General features: G+C 42.7%; 1 protein-coding gene and 1 long non-coding RNA gene across 9 annotated transcripts in view; one reads left to right on the top strand and one right to left on the bottom strand.

The window, feature by feature from the left end:
* The window catches only part of pax2b (paired box 2b), a 30,922-nt gene extending 11,002 nt beyond the window's left edge, over positions 1-19,920 (bottom strand). For 2 of the 8 annotated variants that reach the window (XM_048233513.1, XM_048233509.1), the window contains exons 1-8: positions 19,293-19,920; positions 17,778-17,955; positions 17,373-17,393; positions 16,831-17,028; positions 13,140-13,219; positions 12,532-12,651; positions 3,470-3,645; positions 275-389 (exon numbers count right to left, since the gene is read on the bottom strand). In XM_048233513.1, coding sequence (XP_048089470.1) covers positions 275-389; positions 3,470-3,645; positions 12,532-12,651; positions 13,140-13,219; positions 16,831-17,028; positions 17,373-17,393; positions 17,778-17,955; positions 19,293-19,335 — 931 coding nt within the window. In that variant the 5' untranslated portion in view covers positions 19,336-19,920. The remainder of the gene's footprint in view (positions 1-274; positions 390-3,469; positions 3,646-12,531; positions 12,652-13,139; positions 13,220-16,830; positions 17,029-17,372; positions 17,394-17,777; positions 17,956-19,292) is intronic. The other 6 variants (XM_048233517.1, XM_048233516.1, XM_048233515.1 and 3 more) reach the window with 4 other exon arrangements.
* Positions 7,000-22,111, top strand: part of LOC125287594 — a 62,069-nt gene continuing 46,957 nt past the window's right edge. The window contains exons 1-2 of the long non-coding RNA XR_007192384.1: positions 7,000-7,025; positions 7,200-7,243. This is a non-coding gene — a long non-coding RNA (uncharacterized LOC125287594). The remainder of the gene's footprint in view (positions 7,026-7,199; positions 7,244-22,111) is intronic.

Raw genomic sequence — 22,111 nt, 5'->3', positions numbered from 1 at the left:
TCGATCGGTGGAGCTTTCATTTTGAGTCTCCTTTCTGAGCCGAGAGGAAAACAGTATGGAGGAGGGCAAAAGCGTTTCACCACCTTTTCAGCTCAGAGTCAAGACTTAAGAAAAGGAAAATAAAAAGAATTCACAATTGTTTCATATGATGTGGTTTTATTTTTTTTTATTTCTGACTTTTTGTTTCCAAATGCCATAATTAGACAGTGTGTAATGTCCCTTAGCTGAATCTGTGGCTTGGGAACATGGGGGGAGTTAGAGCACTCGATCTTACCTACAGGGTAGCTTTGTGACACACTCGGCCCCAGCTCGGCATTGGCGTTGGAGGACAAGCTTGGCTTCACGTCGTCCAGCCCAGTGTTCAGTGTCGGTAGGGAGTATTCATTCGCCTAAAGAGAAAAAAAGGAGAGTACAAAATGAAAACACTAGAACTTTTTTTTGTTCCCTCAAAAAAAGCAGCATCTCTGTGAATCTCTCTGTCTGTATCGTTCATTCCTCTCTCTCTCTCTCTTTCTCTCTGTGGGTTGTTGGGTGCTAAAAGTGTGAGAATGTGTGTGTGATCGCTGCGCGGAGCGGCAGGGGGACAGTTGAAGCATATCATGAATGTATTTGGGGTATTGTCTGAGAGGAAGTGGGGTTCTGAGCGCAGAGAAAAGCCAAGGCGTCAGCTGGCCCTTTGTTCCTGACTGCAGTCATCCCCCTGATCAGCCAAGTGAGGAAGCAGCACTGGCGCTTTGTTTTACACACACACACACACACACACACACACACACACACACACAATCACACACACACACACACACACACACACAATCACACACAATGTAGCCAACATTTACCTCCCTTTCTTTTAACTACACAATCCAAGCCAGCAGCAAAAAGCTTTGGCTTTTCAACCCTACTGTTCCTTTACTGAAGTTTTACATTCAGTGGTTGATACCACACAAATACTGTGCGGTTTTCTTTTAGCACTATAACTTTGTTATATTCCAGCCTTGTATGGTTCTTTTATTTTTTGTTACTGGTAGATAAATGCTAAGTCCCTAATCTGATCTCAGTCCACCTTATGGCGAAGGTTGCGTTTGCTTAGCATTTTCTCCTTGTTACTGGAGAGATGGAAACACGTCATGGCGTTAATGGTAGATGTAATCTTTTTTTCCCCCTGCTCTTTTAATGAGATGTGACTTCCGGAGTATGTCTGTTGACAAAGCTTGTCCTAAGCCTTCTCCCTCTGTGTGTATTTGTGTGTCTTCTCTTTCTCTCTCTCTCTCTCTCTCTCTCTCTCTCTCTCTCTCTCTCACACACTCACACACACACACACACACACACACACACACACACAGAGGAGCACACAGTGCCTCTGTGGACCGTGGTCCCACAGGGGAAGCCTGTGACCCTAGCCTTGTCTGCCTCTATTACAGATAAACTCTAATTGTCTGCTACAACTGTTCCTTGGCACAATTGCGGATGTTTTCCTCTTTTCTTGAAAGCCTCAGACGCAGAACGGGCGTTTTATCATGCAGATAAAGCCAGAGGAAGGGAAAACAACTGAATGGGGTGAGGGGTGTGGGGGTTGAAAAGGATGACCAAATGGCTAGCATAAGTGTGGGAGGAGTGATTCCATTGAGTTTTGCATCTCCAAAATGGCTATTTAATGCCCCCAACAGAAGCCAGACGTTGGCTAATAGGACTGCGTCTTTAGCGATGGGGTTGAGAAGATAAAAAAAGAAAAAAAGAGAGAAGACAAGGGATCCTCAAAAGAGGGGAAAATGGTCTGACTAATATTGCATTAAATTAAAACTGATTTTTCTGGACTCGTCTAACGTCCTTTTTTCCTGCCTCACACATTTTTTTTCCCTTTCCTCTCATACGCCCCCATTTTAAAAAACCCTACCTCAATTCACCACTCCCCATTTTTTCAATAGTCGCTCTCTCTCTCTCTCCCTCGCTCTTTGTGATTGCAAGTCATTTCCAATTCGTTTTGGTATTGATCTTGCAGTAGAAATCAGTTTGGTAATTAGCTGCAAATTAGGCCTTCTTCTGGAGGTGAGGCCTGTCCCCCTGATTTATCACCAGCGTAATTCGCCACGATCGCAGAGAAATTAAAATGAACTCAATTAGGGCGATTGCTCTGGCTTTATGGCACCCACTTGTAGTTTCAAGGGAGAAATTAATAGTTGCTTGTTGTTTAATAGTCAAATGAAAGTAAATAAAGGTTATCCATTGTAATAAGTCCAAAGCTTTTAATCACAAGGTTGGACCAAGCTAGGTTTTTCACATTGTTGTTTTGTAGTGCTGTGGGGATTTGAGAAGGTCTCTTAATTTTTTTCTAAATGATGATGGATAGAAGGTGTTGGCTAGCTTAATGTCACATGGAACTGGTTGGCTGGTGAAAATGGCTTGTGGCTTTGTGTTATAAATCTGCCATGCAGATTAGGAGCAGCCAGACAGCGGAAAGCACCCTGAATTAACAATGGTGTTGTAGAAATATGACTCTAAACTGTGCCCTTACAACACAGAGAAGAAAAACACCACGCTCTCAAGCTGAATTACACAACAAAAGCTTGAAATGAAACAAACCACCACTGATAGTAATTCTTTAAATGTTGCCTCTCTCCTCCTCTCTCTCTTTCTTCCCCTCTCTCTATGCTATTCTCAATTACAGTGTTCCAGGGAACGTTTTTTTTTTTTATTTCCATCACAAAATCAATAATATGTGGGATATTTTTTCTCTCTATCTCCCAGAGATCCCTGCAGTGTTGTGCAGGCGCTTTTTATAATGCTGTGCAATTACTGTTAAACCATCTCTGCTCCTTTCTACAGCGTTCGACATTCAGCCTTTTTCTTTACAGCAGAGGCCTGTGATCTGAATTGCAGTGGTATGCCGTAGCAAGTCCCTGGGCCCCAAAGGATTACATGCAGTAATGTAACCCTCTCTGGCTAGGTGCTAAAGAAGCGGGGCGAAGTGAGTGGATTAATGCTCACTCAGGTCCTTTAATATAAATGATTTTCTGTGCTGAGGGTGCATGTCAAGAGCTTCTGTTACTTAAAATGGGAGCAAACTAATTCATGAGACAATGTCAATGGACTGATGGTAACTAATGTTTTATGTCCCAGTAAACATGCATGTGTACACACACACACACACACACACACACACACACACACACACACACACACACACACACACATACACACAGTCCCCAGATAATTTACTTAACTTGACTTGTTTGGTCCTATGGCAAAAACAGATCCTAAATTAGCCATTCGCTTGTGTCTTTAATCTAGCTGGCTTTTCATTCTGACTACACAAAAGCACCTGCTAAACTAAGGTCTTATTTACAGTAAATACAGCTTAATGTGGAGCAACCGACTTTTTTGTCCCCATAAATACACACATGCACACACATAAACACACACACAAATACACACAGCACCAACTAAAAGAAACAGAAGAAAGTATAGTTACCTGCTCAGGCTTGATGTGTTCCGAGGTCTGGAAGACGTCAGGGTAGGCCGGCCGCTCGAAGACCCGGTCCAGAGCCTCTAGCTGCTGCTGCGTGAAGGCGTCGGCGCGCAGGTGCTTCCGCAAGCTCTCCACACTACCCTGAGAATCACTGTTTGGGCCAGAGCCATCTGAGCCATCTACAGGGGACAGGAGAGAGAGAGCAACATGCTGTTTCCAAATCTGAGAGGGGGCGACCAGCGTGGAAGTACCGCGTGAAGCGTGAGAATCGCTCACGCACACTCTCTCACTCTTTCTATATATGGCAACTGAACCACATAGCTCTGCCTCTCACTTACACTCTCTCTCTCTCTCTCTCTCTCTCTCTCTCTCTCTCTCTCTCTCTCTCCTCCCTTTTCTCTGTCTACTTCTCTCTCTCTCTTTCTCTCCGTCCTGGGCCAGGTTTCCCAAGAACATTGCAAGCCTAAATAGTTCTCACAATGCATCTTAACAATTTCGGAGCGTTTCCAGAAAATAAGTTACTTAAGTTGTACTTAACACTCCTAGATTTACGTGCTCTTAGATTTATGTGTTAAGTGCTACTGAACAGCAGGGCATAGACTGTACATTCATGTTACATGTATGTTTGGAAAATGCGCATTAAAAACGTTCCTTGAATCACTCTTAGAGAATATTCAAAACCACTAGGATTCATAGTTATTGGGAAACCCGGCCCTGGTCATTATTGGCGTAGGCCTTAGCATAGATAGCATAGATGCAGTGTAAATGCAACCGCGGAACCGTAATGGCTGCTGCAGTGAGTCGGCTAGAGCCCCAATGGCGGACGGACGGTGGGCCAGCCTCCTGCTGCATTAGCCACATCATGAAGTGAAAGGTTGGGCGATAATTGATGGATTACCGTCAGCGCGAGGCTATACTTGTAAGGAGAGGCCATGCGTTTTAATGAAAGTGGCGGCGATAGCGGTAGCAGCGGTCGCAGTATCACTGGCAGCAGTAAACCGCCAGACAGCAAATGAGTGGTGATCGCAATGGCCATTTCAATCCTGGGTGAAACACTTGTTTTTTTTTCTCCCCTGCTTGTTTGTTTTTTTTTTTTTTTTTTTACCCCACTCATTCTTCCCCGGGAGGGAGCGTGTGTGTGTGAGAGAATGGGAACACTATTACATTACACTGTGTTTAAAAAGAAGGGCTAAGAAAGAGAAAAAAATCCGGGGAAGGAAATTGTGGTTTAAAACCAATGATTTTTTTTTTATTCCTGGAGTGCCACCTCTTTTTTCTTCTCTCTTTCCTTCTCTCTCTCTATTTTGTGTGTGTGTGTGTGTGTGTGTGGGGGTGCTTGGGATGCCTGGGTGCCTGCCCCCTTCTCGTGTTCAATCATTTCCCTGTGAGGCTCTCTCCAAACAGGCGCGGGCGCGTGTGGTCCCCTGCTCTCCCTTCCTCCCTCCCCAACTCCCCCTGACCTCATTACGCTGCCGCCGGCCGGGAGAGGGATGTCTTCGCTTTTCCCTTTTGTCACTTTGTGTGCGCGGCGCGTTAACCCCCCCCCCACCACCACCACCACCACCAACGCCACCTCCCTTTCCTTCCCCAATCCCCACCAAACCACAGAGGCAAGGGAGAGGCTTGTGTGTGTGGTTTTGGGAAGGAGGGGGGAGTGTGTATGTGTGTGTGTGTGTGGGGGGGGGTTGAGGCTGGGCACTCGTTCCTTCTCATCTCCCCTCCACGTCTCCTTCCCGAGTCTCCGCTCCCCGGCGAATCTGTCATTCTAAATTTGCGGCAGATTATGTCCTCTCCTCTGCGATGGGGTTAGAGGGGGGTGGTGGGATGGGGGTGGGAGCCTGGGTGATGTATGATATGCACGGCCCCTATTGATTGCCTGATCTGGTGAAGAGGAGGGGAGCCGAAATGAACTTGAAATGAACATCATGCCTCAACTCATTGTGCGTATAATACTTCGCTTAATCCCACATTTTTCTCTGCCACGGAATTCAATTGATCAATCATGTCTCGCTGATGGTACCATTTCAGGGCCGTTATTGCCTCTGCGTCCCCTCCGCCTGACCTTTTTTTCTGCAGGGGCTGGGACCGCCGAGAGAGGATGAACCTGACTCCCATGATGAACAAAATGGATCTGGAACCCCCTACAGAAGGGGTCGGTGGGGGTGTCTGTGTGTGTGTGTGTCTGTCTGTGTGTGTGTGTGTGGGTGTCTGTGTGTGCGTGCTTGTGTGCGTGCGTGTGTGCATGTGTGCATGTGTGCGTGCTTGTGTGTGTGTATTGGCTTGTGTTAAAGGGAGACTGTGTGTGTGTGTGTGTGTATGGGAGAGTAAATGGATAGAATTACATTGCATCTCTGACATTCTGCTGTGCTGGTGACAAATATTAGAGTGTAGCGGGTTACAGACATTGTATATGAAATACTATTACAATGCAAGCTGTTTGAATATAATGCAATTTCATTTTATGTAACAACAAAGCACCGGGAACATTTTTTAGTCCCCTTTTTTTCTGACATGTATTTGAACAGGCATCTTCTCTGGACAGCCCCCTTGGGGCCTTTTCATAACACTGCCTGTTGTTGCTGCTTTATCAAACTCAATTGTTCTCTTTGGTGCCGGTGTAAATAGAGCCATTAATTACTTTGCATCTGTGGAGTTGGGTATCAAACCTGATCAATAATCTCACGTTTGTCATTAACTGTGCTGGAACATGTACTCCCCACACAAAAGAAAGCCATCTGTTTTGTTCCAAGACATATACTGTAGGCTTATTCTTTGAATTTCAACCTTTGTTGATGTGTTTGTAGGTTTTATAATATTTTCCCTGAAATATTGCATACAATCCTAATGAATTCTATCTGTCAAGTAAGTTTATATCTCATTGAGATTTCTTGAGAAATCTTTCAAAAACACACTTCCTCAAGTCACATTTTCATCTGTGTGCCATTTTAAAATCAAGAAACCCCAAAATAAACAAAACCTTCAACCATTAAAATGCCATTACATAAGCGGTCCCAGAAGGCCTCACACTCTTAGCCACCCGTGGGCTATGGCCACAGCCCTGAGTGTTGGTGAATGCCTGCCTATCTCAGTCCTGCGGTGTCCTGGTGTGATTTTATTGATCGATGACACAGTTGAGTGTATTCATTTTGACATGGCTCTGTATTAACACTCGGGTAACGAGGGACCAGACTCCATCAGATCGGATAACCAGCTCTATAAAAGTGGCTTCTCTCTGCGGGTTGGGCACCGGGAGGTCACGACCCCTTACAGGAGATTGAGTTGACGCTATACTGGAGGGAAAGGGGTGGGAGGGTGAGGGGTGGCCCTGACCACTCTACCTGTGAAGCTCGCCCAAAATAGAACACTAAAATGAACAGGCAGGAGAATTGATTATGAAGGAAAAAGATGTATACATTTTTAAGAAAAAAAAAGGACACTAAACTGTATTGTCTAATAATGGCTTTTGAGGTAAATGCCCTTGGTAAGATATGTGCTCTATATTTTACTTGCCCCTCCAGGTTTGACACCTAGACAAAGGGGAAAAGCACCTACATTCAAGGTAAGCAATTTTTGTTTGAAATGTATACTTTTCATTAATGGTTTGGATATGCATTGTCCTTTTTGTACAATGCATCTTTTGACTGGGATTTTTCTCCTTTTGAACAAAGGAGCTGTGCAAACAGTACATAAAGTAGAGCACAATTGTATTTTGACTAGTCTAATGTATTAACAGATGAACAGAGATGGAGGACTCCGCAATGAAGCATGATCACTGAGGTATGCATTCTTGAACGATTATCCTTCATTCCAATGGCAGTGAACTACAATAAGCGTAAATCAAACATTACTAGTGGGGAGGAGGTCCCATCCCCCCTAGCTCAGCTCTGTATATGTACGCCACATACACACACACACACACACACACACACACACACACACACACACACACACACACACACACACACACACACACACACTTATGAATCACAACCATCTAGTCTCTTGGCGCCTGTCTGGGCTTACTGTGGAAAAATCTCAGTATATCAAGTCCCTGGTGTGGGAAATAGGGGTGGCAAATCAGTGGGTATTGTGTTGGCTGAAGAAAAGCGACCGACGCAATTCATTTCCTGTAATGCTCCTGTATATTTGGGGATTCATTCATTTAACTTAGCCTGGTAATGGCTGGCAGGAGATTGTGAATGACAACAGATTTCAGTATGGCTGCTGCTGCTGTTGTTTTTGTCCTGGCTGGCGCTTACTGTTTCCTTGATGGCTTTTCTATAGGAGGCTAAGTATGATTTTCCAGGATTATTGTGCTGTTCACCTCTTATGCCTTGGCAGTATGAGAGAATGACCTTTTTTTTATTCATGGGAGCCATCTCCATCTCTTCCGTATCAATATTACTGTACGTAGATTTCAGTCATTACAACTGAAATGGCTGTTGGAACACACAGGTGACAGAGGACATGAAATTGGATTTAACTGGAGTGAAATCCAGTTAGCCACCCAGATGTGTCGCCAAAAACAGTCCTTGCAGATATCATTAGACATCTGTAGCCAAAGACATGTTACTTAACAGTAAATACTTAAGCTCATAACTTGGACCTTGCAGCCGATAGACACCTGTGAAATATCTTAAATGTGGCAAAGCAAGTGGTCATATATAACGAATTCATCCATAACAAGAAAATACGTTAGCACTTATTTAAGAACTCAAGATTCCATCTGGGCTGTCTGCTGCTTTGGTACAGGGAGACAGAATGCCTTCAAACGGTTTATGTAACACTTAATTTCTTTAATTTTCTAAGACCCCACCCCCTCAAAAATTCTCATGGTGTCCCTACAGGTACTGTCGTCATCCATCAGTCTCAAATAATTGGTTTGTCTGTGGCCCCGGTGCTACCAGTTGTATCTCATCATCTCATAGATAGAGGCTGAAGCCTGGACCCTCAAGCTATTTCTTTTGTCTTTCTAATGGCCTGCCTATCCGTGAGAGGCGAAGGGGCGAAGGGGTGGGGGGGTAGAATAGGGTTGAAGGCTGGAGGAGCTGATGCTGTTGCCGGTGGGTGATGGTGGTGGGCTGGGGGTGGTTGCTGGTTGGATGTTAATTTGTGAAGTAATAGCTTTCCTCAGCGGAATTGCAAATTCTCTTAAATGTCACTACGAGCGGACAGTGCTGGTCACCTCCAGACGCAGTTTAAGGGGGAGGGCCATCCTTTCCCCCCTCCTTTCCCCTCGTGTCTCTCTTACTCTCCTTCTCTCTCTCTCTCTCTCTCTCTCCCCCCTTCCAACAATGGCTGCCAAGTGTAACGTGCTACTTTTAATTTGCAGTAACACATGACAGTGGCAGATTAATGGCTCTTATGACACCTGTGTCCCTGAAGCCTCTCGCGCCGAGCCCCAGTGTACATAACACGTGTCACACTACATTATCGCCACGCCGCTCGCGTAATGGGGGACCTTTTTTTAAGGGCACGGCTGACTGCTGACTTCGGAACTTACTGTAAGAGCCGTCCATCGCCTTGGCAAAGAGCCACGCTGTCGCAAACAAAAAAAAAACCTAAAACAAATACCTGACAATGCCCAAGCCATCCATTATCCTGCTGTTGGTCATGGCAGCACAAAGCTCATCTTTTGCCAGGTTTGTTTTGCTTTATTCTCTCTCTCTCTCTCTCTCTCTCTCTCATTCTCTCTCTCTCTCGGAGCATATAAAGCTGTGAGTTTGGTAGGGGGGTAAGGGTGAGTGTCTGTGTTTAGGGTGATGGCACTCTGTGAGATCTAGTGAGGAGAGTCCTTGGTAACCACACAGGACAGACATTTAGTCCTGACATTGAGTACAACACACAGCTGCATCACGATCAGATGATGGGTAAATGTGTAAATAACACACCACTTTGGCTAAGTTTGGCTTTTATTCCCAGAATGTAGATATGAGGCCAAGGAAAATAAAGATATTTTAAACAATACTTTAAAATTCACCACAATTATTAAAAAAAAATGGTCCTGAGTGGCTACTCAGAGGAAAAACTCTAACCTAATATCACAACACTATTAAGCACAACCACTAACTCTTCACTCTGCCTTTCTGAGCCACTTCTTCTATTTATAATGCCAATAATCTTCAACTGTTCCATATTATTCATGCAAAACCATCTTAGCACCTTTAAGGAAAGAAGATCGATGTCTAACACACAGCATTTTGCACTGCACATCTTGGATGAAGGAGCACTATGGCATCCCCCACAAATGATGGCAGATATGATACTCCATGCTATTTTTGCCGAACCCTAGCTGGAGGGGAGATATTGTTTTTAAAGCACCTCTTGATGGGGGCGCTTGTGACCGCGGCCCAAGGGTTTTATCTCTTTCTCAGATGAACTATCTTCCACCCCTGGTTCCAGGTGGGTACAGTCTGACTGTGGCCGACGAGAGGGGTATATAAAAACCACAGGCGACCCCCACACCAAATCCCCCCTCAATCCCCCCCCCACCACCACCACCACCACCACCACTACCACTCACACTACTATTCTCCCCCTGCACCCCCCCAACGCCATCCTCCTGCCCTCTCACAGAACAGGCCAAGCACTTAAATCACTGAAATGGCTCCACATCAGAGGGATCATTTGAGACCGAAAGGGGCAGAAAAGAGCGAGTGAGCGAGTGAACGAGTGAGTGAGTGAAAGAAAAAGAGAGTGAGAGAGAGAGAGAGAGAGAGAGAGAAGAAAAAGCTCACAGAAACATGGTCTGTCAGTGAGAGGAGAGCGAGTCTCTCACAGATATAATTCTGCTGAATGTCCTCCAGAGCACCTCCATGCCCTTGCCGGTGCCCGTGTGATGCGCCTTCTGTCACTGAATGACTGAGCCTATAACTGTCTCTAATCACGGAGAAGGCGCACTGTGGAGTGGCGGAATGTCCGTCTCTGGGAACGGAACGTGCAAGTGATGCAGCACATCACAAGACGTGCAATGGCCCTGTGTGCCTTTTTTTTCTCTCTCTTTTTTTTTGTCGCTTCTATTGAATGCATGTGCTCCTGCGCCATGCTGCTTTTTTACATCGTCGCCGGGGTAATGTCTCCCGATGCATCATAAGTCATCAACCCCCCGCGCGCGCCGCCAAAGTGCATCAATTCTGGCGCTACGTGGAAGCCTCACATCTCCGACAGATCTATTGCACGGCCACCCACCGAACAAAAGGAAAAAGGTTCACAGGCCCCATTGCTATGGTGTTTCCACCTTGGGTCAGACTGGTCTTTGAAGCCCTTTTACTGTTTAACATCTAATTTGCTTTAGCAGAAATGTATTGAGTGTCAAAATAAATACATTACATCAGCTAAACACCCAAGCTATTTCAAATCCTCTCTGTCCGTGAATGTAATCCAACAGAAACTAAATACGCATCAATGCATGCATTGCTCTTGTAGAAACAGGCCTATTTCAATCCAGTGCTACCTTGCTCCAATTTGGCAGCAGGATTCGCTATGATGATGTAGATTACCTCCAACGACAAGAGGGAACTGCAGGGCTCTGCCTCAGCCCAGCTTGTGATGACGGCCTAAATCATCTCCAACACACACAAAACAACCCCCCACCTCCCCACTAAATCCATCGTCTGCCACAGCACCTGCTCAGTCTCCTTTTTCACACAGGAGAGCTGTAGATTTAGCATCATTTAAAAGTAAGGGGGAAAAAAATAGGGATCTGTGATTACGACGCCAATTATCAATAAAAAAAGAACCGGAATCCAAATGCATTCTAATGCATCCTAAATGCCTAAAAAACAGAAAAGCGGAGAGAAGAGAAGAGAAGAAAAGAAAAGTCAGGGAGAAGAGAAGAGCAGAGAAGAGAAGACGACAAGACAGAGAGAAGAGAATAGAAGAGAAGAGAAGAGAAGAAAAGGAGATAAGGCAGAGAGAAGAGAATAGAAGAGAAGAGAATAGAAGAGAAGAGAAGAGAAGAGAAGAGAAGAAAAGGAGATAAGGCAGAGAGAAGAGAAGAGAAGAGAAGAGAAGACAAGGCAGAGAGAAGAGAATAGAAGAGAAGAGAAGAAAAGGAGATAAGGCAGAGAGAAGAGAAGAGAAAAGAAGACAAGGCAGAGAGAAGAGAAGAGAAGAGAAGAAAAGGAGATAAGGCAGAGAGAAGAGAATAGAAGAGAAGAAGACAAGGCAGAGAGAAGAGAATAGAAGAGAAGAGAAGAGAAGAGAAGAAAAGGAGATAAGGCAGAGAGAAGAGAAGAGAAGAGAAGAGAAGAGAAGAGAAGAGAAGAAGACAAGGCAGAGAGAAGAGAATAGAAGAGAAGAGAAGAAAAGGAGATAAGGCAGAGAGAAGAGAAGAGAAGAAGACAAGGCAGAGAGAAAAGAAGAGAAGAGGACAAGGTCCTTGACTTGAAATGTCTGCTATTGCATCTGTGCTGCTTTGACTGACCTGGGTGGTTGGCTGCATCATCTTGACATGTAATTATCTTAGCCAGCTTAATCACTTCAGAAAAGATTAATTGCTGAAGACAACAGTGGAGGTCATGTCTTCAAATCAAAAGACTCTCTTTCTTCCTCCCAACTCGTACAAACCAACCAAACACGCTGAATATTTATGTGAGTTCATTTGCCACCAGTAATGCTTGCAATCATGGCAAGAATGTTGAGAACCTCAGCTTTAAGGATAAGGACATCTTGTAGTCTCATGTGTAACAAAACTGGGATGGTCACTGGCGTATTGTCCTCCAAATGCTGGCCAAACATTTTCAATTGTTGAGACATAAAGGCTTGTCATATAAAAGACAGCACCTAATCTCTCCTATACTTATACATTTGGTTTATTATTGTTGTGACATACAAGTTAAGAAAAGAAAAGCATTGCTCAAGATCAGCAACTACTAACTCCCATCTTGATTTAAAAAATGAGTCAGAAAAACCTCTTAAAAGGACTCAAGGTTTTTAAAAACAGTATCCAGTCCTTTCTTGCCCATAATACCACACAGCACAGTGGAGCCCTCTCAACCAAGGAGATGTGTTTTTTTTTTTTTTTTTTAAAGTAAAGAGAAAAAAAAAGAAATTGCCTCCCTTACCCTCATCTCGTTTCCTCTTTTCTCCATTTGAGCGGGGAATACCCAGAATGCCGTTGATGGAGTAGGACCCCACTGGGTCATTGGAAGCACTAGACACAGGCGGGGAGGCTGTACTTGGAACTGAGAAAAGGGGGGAGCTTGTGTTACTGAACAAAGAATCACTCAGAGCACTGGAATAGTTATTCTTTGTGTGGACTTTCTAAGGTGGCGATGAACTGACAAAGGTAAATTAACTGGGTACAGTCTGGCCCATATGCATAAAGGTAAGGTCAGTTAAGGTCAAGTTAAGGTTGAGCATACAAGAAACTCTCATGGGCATATGCTGTTTAGTTTATATGTATATTTAAAGGAAACAAATCAAATTACAGTAACAAAACTTTTTATTTACACTCATCTTGTTGCGTCTTAGTAGCAACATGTAAACCTACCACAAATGTCTGAAATGGAGCCATTTTAAAGATGCAACATGCAACACATTTTATAATCTGGCGTTGTTGAAAATTTTTTGGATTATATTGTATGTGTAGACTGTGTGTGTATATATATATATATATATATATATATATATATATATATATATATATATCAAAAAATCTCAAAAATCTTACCTATGGTGTGCCCTGGAGCAGAGAGGGATGTTCCATCTGGGGAGGGGTGGAAAGGCTGCTGGACTTTAGTCCGAATGATCCTGCGATGTGAACAGAGCTTGGTTAACAAAAAAAGAAAGGATTTGGATGTATGTCTACTTTCGTCTAACCGAAAAAAAAAAGAGAAAGAAAGAAATCCCATGTTTTGTTGCTGGCCACTCAAGCCAAAATAATCGTCAGACAGACAGAACTGAAGTGGGGTATGTGTGTGTTAGAGCGAGGGAAAGTGGAAAGTTCTGTCTGCCACTGTGTGGACCCAATCAAACGAGACTCTGAGATATAGAGATATATAGATACATGTGATAGAGTCACTGGGCCTTTAAAGGTAAGATATAAAGTAAAGTCTTCATTGCACTTTTGGTCTGGGTGATCTTGCAAACAAAGCATGAAATCACATCAATTCACCTCAATGATCGGCTTCACTGCTTCTACCTGGGCCACACTAATCAGCCCCTCTCTCTCTCTCTCTCTCTCTCTCTCTCTCTCTCTCCCTCTCCCTCTCTCTCTCTCTCACTCCTTGCTTTGGTTCAGGTTTAGTAAGGTGTTGGGGTCTCCTAGCTCCCGGGCCTTTGGATCAAATAGGTCCTGTAGAACCAACAGCCTCTTGTGCTAGTGCAGATGAGGCCATATTGATCAGTGCTGGCGGATAAAAAGTTGTGGATTAGTCAGTCAGGCAAACGGATGCAAATAGAAAGCTATAAATTATATGTGACAGGAAAGCGATAGTTCCTTATTGCCTTGCACAAGCTTACGCCAGCATTAGATTCCTTTAATCTGAGTGGCACTCGGGGAAAAAAGGGGAACTGTCACCATAATTTGTAAACTTCAGAGCAATTCATCACACGTGACACCAAGCCGTTTTGGAACCGACGTGTGTGAAAGTGGTTGAAGGGGTCTACAGCATGTGTACAATGCCCATGTTCTGGCAGCTGAATTACTTAAAAAACACTTTCGACCCGATTTGCGTAATATAATGTAATATGTACACACACATTGTATAACGCTGTACGTCAAATTTAGAGTTAGAGTTCAGTGTTATCCTACTATGGATTCAGGAGGGTATTGATTGTAATGATTCTAAGCACATTGGCTCGGTGAGTTAAAGTGCAATGTTTGTGTTGCAGTCATCAAATTTCAAAGGGCAAATGTGTATTCATTATAATTATTGTGCTATTGATATTGGAGGGAAAGGAAGACAAGCCTGGGGAATTGTCCAAACTGTCCTCGGGGCAAACCATCAAAAACAGCACACGCGCTTAGTGCAGTGGCCACCTATCAATATTTTATTCAAATCTTTTCTCCTTCTCCGCTCTCTATAACAGTTACTTGACCCCCTGACTTTTGGAGAGTGACATAAATCCAGAGACTTTATTTGGAATCCATGTTCTTGATATTGAATAAGCAATTTGGATGGGTGAATTAATGACTTTGCTGTTGTTGAAAATCCCCTCAAGAAATATTAAAATTGCTTTACATCAGAATCAATAGTATTGAGTTCCTTTGGGGACTCTTTTTTATGTTTCCTGGCTGGGGCTGCTGTTACTTGTTGGCAAATTCCTCTCACCAGTCCAGACACCCAGGACAACTGCATCTCTGTAACATTTAATAATGCATGCGGGCGAAAAGTGTTTAAAGCTAGAACATCCTCCTTTGTCAGCGGTCGCCAGGTCAGTTTTCGGAACACATAAAACCTGTGAGCGAGTGGGTGTGTATCTTTTTGTTTAGAGCTATATGTGGGGGGAAATAAATGTCCCCTTGTGTACTGTGTCTACTGTGCCTAGAAAAAGAAAGAAATCGGGTAAATAAGGTGTACCAGTGTTTATTTTTTTGTTGGATACTTTTAGCTATTTTTTTGGTGAAAAAAGCTCCATTACTTGTGCTGTGTGATTTTTGGACACTACTGAAGAGAAACTTTGTGGTACAAACACCACACAGAAGAAAGACTCATTATGCTACAAAAAAGATTATACGAACAAAAGTATTTGGCAATTCAGAATTTTTTTTAATATGATCATTGACTATAAAATGACTATGAGATATATTAAAATCTTATGATGTTCAAAACATTTTATGAAAAAAAAAATCAGTCCCATTCAATTGTAAATATTACTATTTGAATGTAATAGGCAAGTAAATCAAAATTTGTATACAAAGACTAGTAAACGCTAGAAATGCTGAGTTACTTTAAATTCATTCTACACCATGTCAATTCAATCATAAGCCCACTTTGCGTCAGTGCTCCCTAAATTACGGAAAGGCCCTGGACTAAAAGGGTTAATCTAGCCCCATCCGTTCCCAAATGCCCTCTTCACTGTCAAATATGTTCAGAGTGTCTGATGAAAGGAAACCCAGAATACTATAGCTATATCATCTCCTCGTAACAGAATTATATTTCTTTGTATTCACATTTCAATTTATTAAATAAACAAAGAACGCATAGTGTTCAATTTCAAAAACGGCTGGTGAGAATTTAATTAAATGCTGAGTTTGCTGGGCCTCTTTAATGATATTAATGTATATTTTGAATTTATCTCATACATGTGTTTGAGCCCGCTCAAATAGGCCTTTTTAGGCGACCACGGGGGCATGAAATGATTTTTTTTCAGCCCCCCCCCCCCCTTTTCTTATGTGAAGCGGCCCGTGCTCATTAAAATGTAATGCTTATTCTGACTGTGTGGAAGACTGCCTCTTAACCAAAGTTCATCGCCTGCGTTCTCGGCCAGGAGGGGTGGGTATGAGTGTGTCTGGTGGGTGAATGGATAGGGGGGTTGCTCTTTCTTTCTCTCTCGTCTATGTCCCTCGCCCCACCTATTGGCATTCTTCATCAAGCACCTTGTTTGCGCATCCCCGTAAAGAGGTGGCTTGCTTATTGGACAGCAGGTATGGCAGCGCACTTGTCACGGTTAAATGGCCCGTGTTTGCGCGCTGCCTTATAAATTCAATTTAATCGTTTCATCAGTTGTAAGGCCGGACGACTTACAATTTTGACGACTCACAACTGAGAAAAAAATACAGCACACGAAGCATGGGTTTGAAAGTCTTTGACAAGTGGACACATAGCCTGTAGGCTACTTAAACATATTAACTGTCCATTTCACAAAGGAATACCTATGATTCTCTAAGAGATTAAACTGAGGCTTTGTTTAAATTTTATAGGCTACCTTTACAAAGATTATGTCTCTAACGATACCTTAAAAGACCAGACATCTCTCTTCAGATGTTCTCTTTGTGAGCCTGGTTATCAAATTAATTTGAGCCCAATCTAATGCAGATCTGGTATTGAACGACTGTGCTGCTCCGCACTTCCCAAAGCAACGGAATCTGGTCACCGGCTATTGATCGATTTTTAACCAGACAGATGTGCTTTTGGTGGTCCCAGACCAAGATATACTACTGATTGTTGTGGGAGTTGCGCACTGAAAGGATTAAATTGCGATACTGAGACCACCCTCAGCGAGATTGAGGATCTCCATGACATGTATGCATTTCTATATTAACCTTCCTGCTTCTTCAAACAACATGTAGTCTAGCTTAGACATCACACATTTTTATTATAGGCTACTTAAATTAGTTTGAAAAATCTATCAAAAATATCTGCGCCACCACGTTGTTTTTGGTTCATCCCAGCTGAAGATACGATAAAAGTTCCTACCTGTTAATTGATGAAACGCTTGGAACGGTGTCGTTGTCGCAGACGCCCTCAGCTAACAGTCTATCCCTGATCTCCCAAGCGAACATGGTAGGATTTTGCCTCTTGTAGTCGGCGATTTTATCCACAACCTTTGGAGTAGCAACCTTTGGCTTCGATCCGCCAATAACTCCCGGTTTGATGCTGCCCGTCTCGTAGTATCTGCAACAACATACCGCAAGGCAATCAGGACATTCGCCAACACAATATTTGCTTATAGGTATTCTGTTTCACGGTTACTGTGAAAAGTAAAACATCAAATTATGACGAATAGTTGCGAATGGAATGTAGGCCTACTTCAGGAATTAATCTTCACACTGACAGCCTACAATGTTTTGCTATTCAGACGGTCAAAGCCACTCATAATTGCTGAATAGCCTTGTAAATCAAAGGGAATGTATATATATATTTAATTTAAACAATGATAAGCATGCATTCAATAAGTACAACATTCATGCTAACATTAAACTCTTCGTTTTGACATTCCAAGTGCATAAACAATGTACCTTATCAAGTCCTTTTGATAGCTGAAAAATATTTCAAGAAAATTCAAATGTCTTACTGACATGAATTCTGCACATATCTTTTGTGTATGTAGCCTATAGGGTGTTGGCTTTGCTATTTACATATGAAATGTTTATTTGACAACCGAACTTTATGCTCCGTTCACATTTCACATGGTATAACTGGAGCATTAAGTGATGTGTTTGGGGACGTCAAGCTAATTGATATTGTTGGCGCACTGGCCTATCGCTCTTATTTTGTTGTTGTTTCAGGCATCTTTAGTGCCTATTATTACTGTTTCATGAGTGTGGGCTGTCACCGTGTTTCCCCCTTTAATATGCGTTTGAGTGGGATGACTGTCCTAGGATATCCGGTTTAAGGCTCCACGCACTTGTTTGCTCTCTTACCTGCCTAAGATTTTGCTGACGCAGCCGTGACTGACCCGTAGTTGTCTGGAGATGTCACAGGGTCGTACTCCTTGATGCGCCAGCTCCACGATCCTCTGCCTCACCACGTCGGGAAGGGGTCTGCCGTTCACAAACACCCCACCTAGCTGGTTCACACCCCCATGCCCTATATGGGAGTCAACAATGCAGAAAAAAATAGCATAAATATACATACATGGTGTAATGTTATGGAGGTAAACACCCATCTTTAATTCTATGCCATGGCGCAATAAAAACCTGCGTAATTTTCATAATAAGATGTATTTATGGAAGTTGTGTATGATATTACAGCCACCAGCAGTTTTACAACATGCGTTACACAGTGGTGTGATGATGGGTGAAACTGATCAATGTATTACAGACTTCTAACCAATGATATTGCGAAACAAGCCGCTCTGCACTGGTGTATATAACGCGTTATGCATATATACACTGCGTATAGTAAAACTCAGAAATGTGGCAAAGGCGAAATTCAGCCGTCTTTGTTATAGCCTATGGCTGCACTTTACGCAATGTAGCCTGCATTGTTGAACTGCAAAAGTAAACAATTCATTCTCTAATAGGCCAAACATTCTCTATGATAATCTAGCCTACACTCTTTAATAAGACCCTAATTCTCACCATAGTTTAAAACTCAACCTAGTGTATATAGGAGCATTCTGCATTATTAACTCTTTTCCCCTACCAAACTCGTATAACACTTGGTTCTTATTTTGGTGTAGGCTACGCAGTATTTTTATTCTGCAAGTCAACATCGGCTATTAAATTACAGGCTCATTCATTGTCTTTGTTCAGTTATGATAAATAATTGAAAAGACCTTTGATTACTCATATTACATATTATTCAGTACAGGAAGAATAATTAAATTATTTAAACATGTGACTATGTGACCTGTAAAATAATATCAAATCTGCCTGCAATGCTTTTGCCTCTCTGTTTGACTGTTTATTTGGTCAATGAAGATATTATTCGCCAAAATCAATGTATTAATTAATAAATGTAATTATTTGAATTTAGTGGTAACTTAATGTTTATCCGTGAGGAATTGTTTATCATATCCTATGTGCTTTCACATGTAGGCATTTATAAAGGCATTTCGTATTTTTTGAGGGAATTACATAGTCAAATTAGTTGCCTATTAGGTGCATTTATTTATGTAAACAGACGCCAGTGCGGGAAAAATATTTCCATCTTTTTGCATATTTTTTTCCAAATTCAGCAGTCACAGAAATTTTACCAAATCTACTCTTACATGATCGGCATCTTGCAAAATACCACGCGTTTTGTCAAGGCTATAGTGCTACATTGAAGTTCATGCATGGATTCGTCGGATTAGTTTTGTTTGTGTTGTCTTTAGGTGTATGTCAGCATCTAGGGATATTATCAATGAATGTAACCAACAAAGACACTGAATAATCTGTGATAGAACAAAAATATATTTTGGCTACGTTTCACCATACTCCCTTGATACTTACGGTGCATCGCTGAGAAGGGGTCTGCTTTGCAGTGAATATCCATTGGATAGCAAAGAAAAGACAGATAATCAACTGAAGTCGCCGTGGCGCCCTCGTAATGCAGATAAAAAATGCGAAGAAATGGTGAAAAGGTCTTCTGGCAAAGTGAGGTTCTCCCCTCGTATCCAAACGGCCAAAGGGGCAACTTCAAAAAGTTGTCGTCCGTTTAACAGTCCGTTCAACGAAAATTCACTGTACTGTAGGTGTTTGTCAAGTGTCGAGCATGACCGAAGCTCGTCTCCAAAATGTTCGAACGGAAATCAATATCTCTTTCGATAACAAACAGGATGCAATGATGGTTTCAGAAGAAGACCATTAAGACAAAACGGAAGGTTTCTTAAAATTGTCCTGTCCTGTGGTTTCGCTTGTATTTCCCAGATCCCGGTGGCCTTGTGTCGCTCAACCCGCGGGTTTGTTCAACCACACACACACCGCGTACACACACCGATGACAGGAGTAACATGGACACACTGGGGGTGCCTTGTGACTTCCTCTGCCTCTACAATTGAATGTGTTGCCTGAGTCTTAGGTTCAGGAATGAAGTCCGTCTCTCCGTGTGTGCGTTTCTAAAAGCCGTCGCCCCCCTCTACGCAGCAGATCCCCTTGCTTATATGGATGACTTGTCAGACAAAGGCAGTAGATTCCAACACTTTGTGATTCGCCAACGTAAAAGCCCAGAGCCCAAATGAGGAGGTCCCTACGTCTGACACTCCGAAAGGGGTGGGAAATAAGGAAGCCATCGATTTAGAGTTGGAGGTAAGAGTTGACTAAATGTTAAATAGGAGATGATAAAATGGACATGTTTTTTCTTTGCGCAAGAAAAACAAGCTGCGTGTTACTGCGCCACAGTTTAAGTGGCTTAAATCATGGCGTTATGGCATACTGATTCATAAATTGAAAACAAAACCGAGCCTAGTAGTGTATAGATTTTTTCTCTAAGAACAACATTTTTTACTGTTGATGAAGAGCGACGTTTACAGTAAGATAAAAGTAAGCTAATAGGCCAACACTTGCTTCTGACAACATATTGAAGCCTACATCAGGCCTAAGCAAACAACCTCCGTTGTGTGAGCGATTCAAGGGGATGTAAGACATTTCATTTTTTTATCTTATTCAGCAAGTCGAAATTTGATTCTGGCCACATTCTGATGTCATTACGATCTTACTCTGATGTTACTCGTGTAAACACACAGGTGCAGTAGCCTACCCGCCAGCATATAATGTTCAGTGTTTGTCAGTAGCATTCCATAGATGGCGCTCTATCGTTTCAATTCTTTAGCTGTGTGAGAGGCTGATTCACCATATGAAGTCTATGAACGATGAAAATAAATCTGATGGCAAAACACATAGCCTGAACAAAACACACAGCCTATACCAGTTTAAGTCATCAGGGGGAATAGATGGACACACATGACAATTTTAAACCAGTGATTAACTTCGGTCGTCCTATGAGCGCGTAACACCCATGGAGCGAACCAGCGCAATTTAAGATTAATTAGTTATCCAGAAAGAACTACATAAATAATGCGTAGCAATTCCAACTTAACTTCAAAGGACTGCACCGGGAGTCACTTCACTTGAAGTCATCAAAAAAAAGACACACCTCACTGACACCTGCTGTTGTCAGTGGCCCTCCAACAACAACAACAACAAATGCTCTTATTATTATAAATAATAATTATCATTATCGTTATTAATGCATAACAATTATAATAATAACAAATAATAATTAATAATTTATTTATTTTCTCACTTGGACTGCACAGAACAAGAGAGGGATGCCTCTCCTTACTTCAAACAAATCAATGACTGAGAGTGTATTTAGAAAAGGATGCCTTCCTGGAAGAATTAATTTTGTGCCTCTGTACACCAAACCTCTAGTCCCATGCAGCCGAGGTCCGCTCATTGTTCAGGTGGGGAATCTCAAAGGAACAGGACCGGGCACGACCAATGCAAAAACCTTCTGGTCACGTTAGAGGATGGTTTTCCTTTTTGTTACTGTTTTTGGAGCGAGCTTCTGGTACAATATGTAGCACCATGGGCAGTAATTTCACACTCCGCTGCACTCTTCCCTTAAGCTACGTTATTTTTCGCCCCTGTAAGACCCCACAATTCTTTTCTCCCCTGCCCCTGTCCCTATGCACAACGCGATTTGGTCTCCCAGTGAAATATGTCTGAGTGATTGTAAACAGATAATGTGTGGCATCAATATGGACTTCCGCATTGTTTACTTGTCCTGGCAGCGACCTGAGTTGAATGTGAATGGCGCACGTGCACCGTGTTCTCGGCCCTGTTCGGCTGCTGGGTCGCTAACCCCTCTCTTTAGTCAGGGCCCGACCCCATTCAGCAGTTACACAGGGTCAAATCCTCCTTAAAAGACCCTCAGTAGAAATTAAACAACTGAAAGCGTTGTGCATGACCCGAATCTTTTTTAAAGATATTTTTTTTCGACCAAGTATGGAGTTTATGATTTCAGTGGCTTGTTAGTCAGTGCTTATTGAAAGTCACCAACCTCAAACTAGTGCGCCAGTCATAAGGGTATCAGTAACCGCTATCACTAGGACAGGTATTTAAAGATGAACTAACTGGGTCACGACTAGGAACCCCCATGATGTCCGGTATTAGAATAAAAACATATATGTAGCCTTATAGCTGTTTTTTTTAGTATTGAAATGTACTTATTATTGCGTTTCACTATTATTCGCGTGGTATTTTACATAGAAGGTACATTAACACAACGCGGAATGTTAGACTTAGATTTGACGTGAGAAGTGATATAA

Source organism: Alosa alosa, chromosome 22, assembly GCF_017589495.1.
Source record: "Alosa alosa isolate M-15738 ecotype Scorff River chromosome 22, AALO_Geno_1.1, whole genome shotgun sequence".
NCBI classification, from domain to species: domain Eukaryota; kingdom Metazoa; phylum Chordata; class Actinopteri; order Clupeiformes; family Clupeidae; genus Alosa; species Alosa alosa.
Note: the sequence above shows the minus strand (reverse complement) of the source record. Positions and strands in the feature narration are given on the sequence as shown.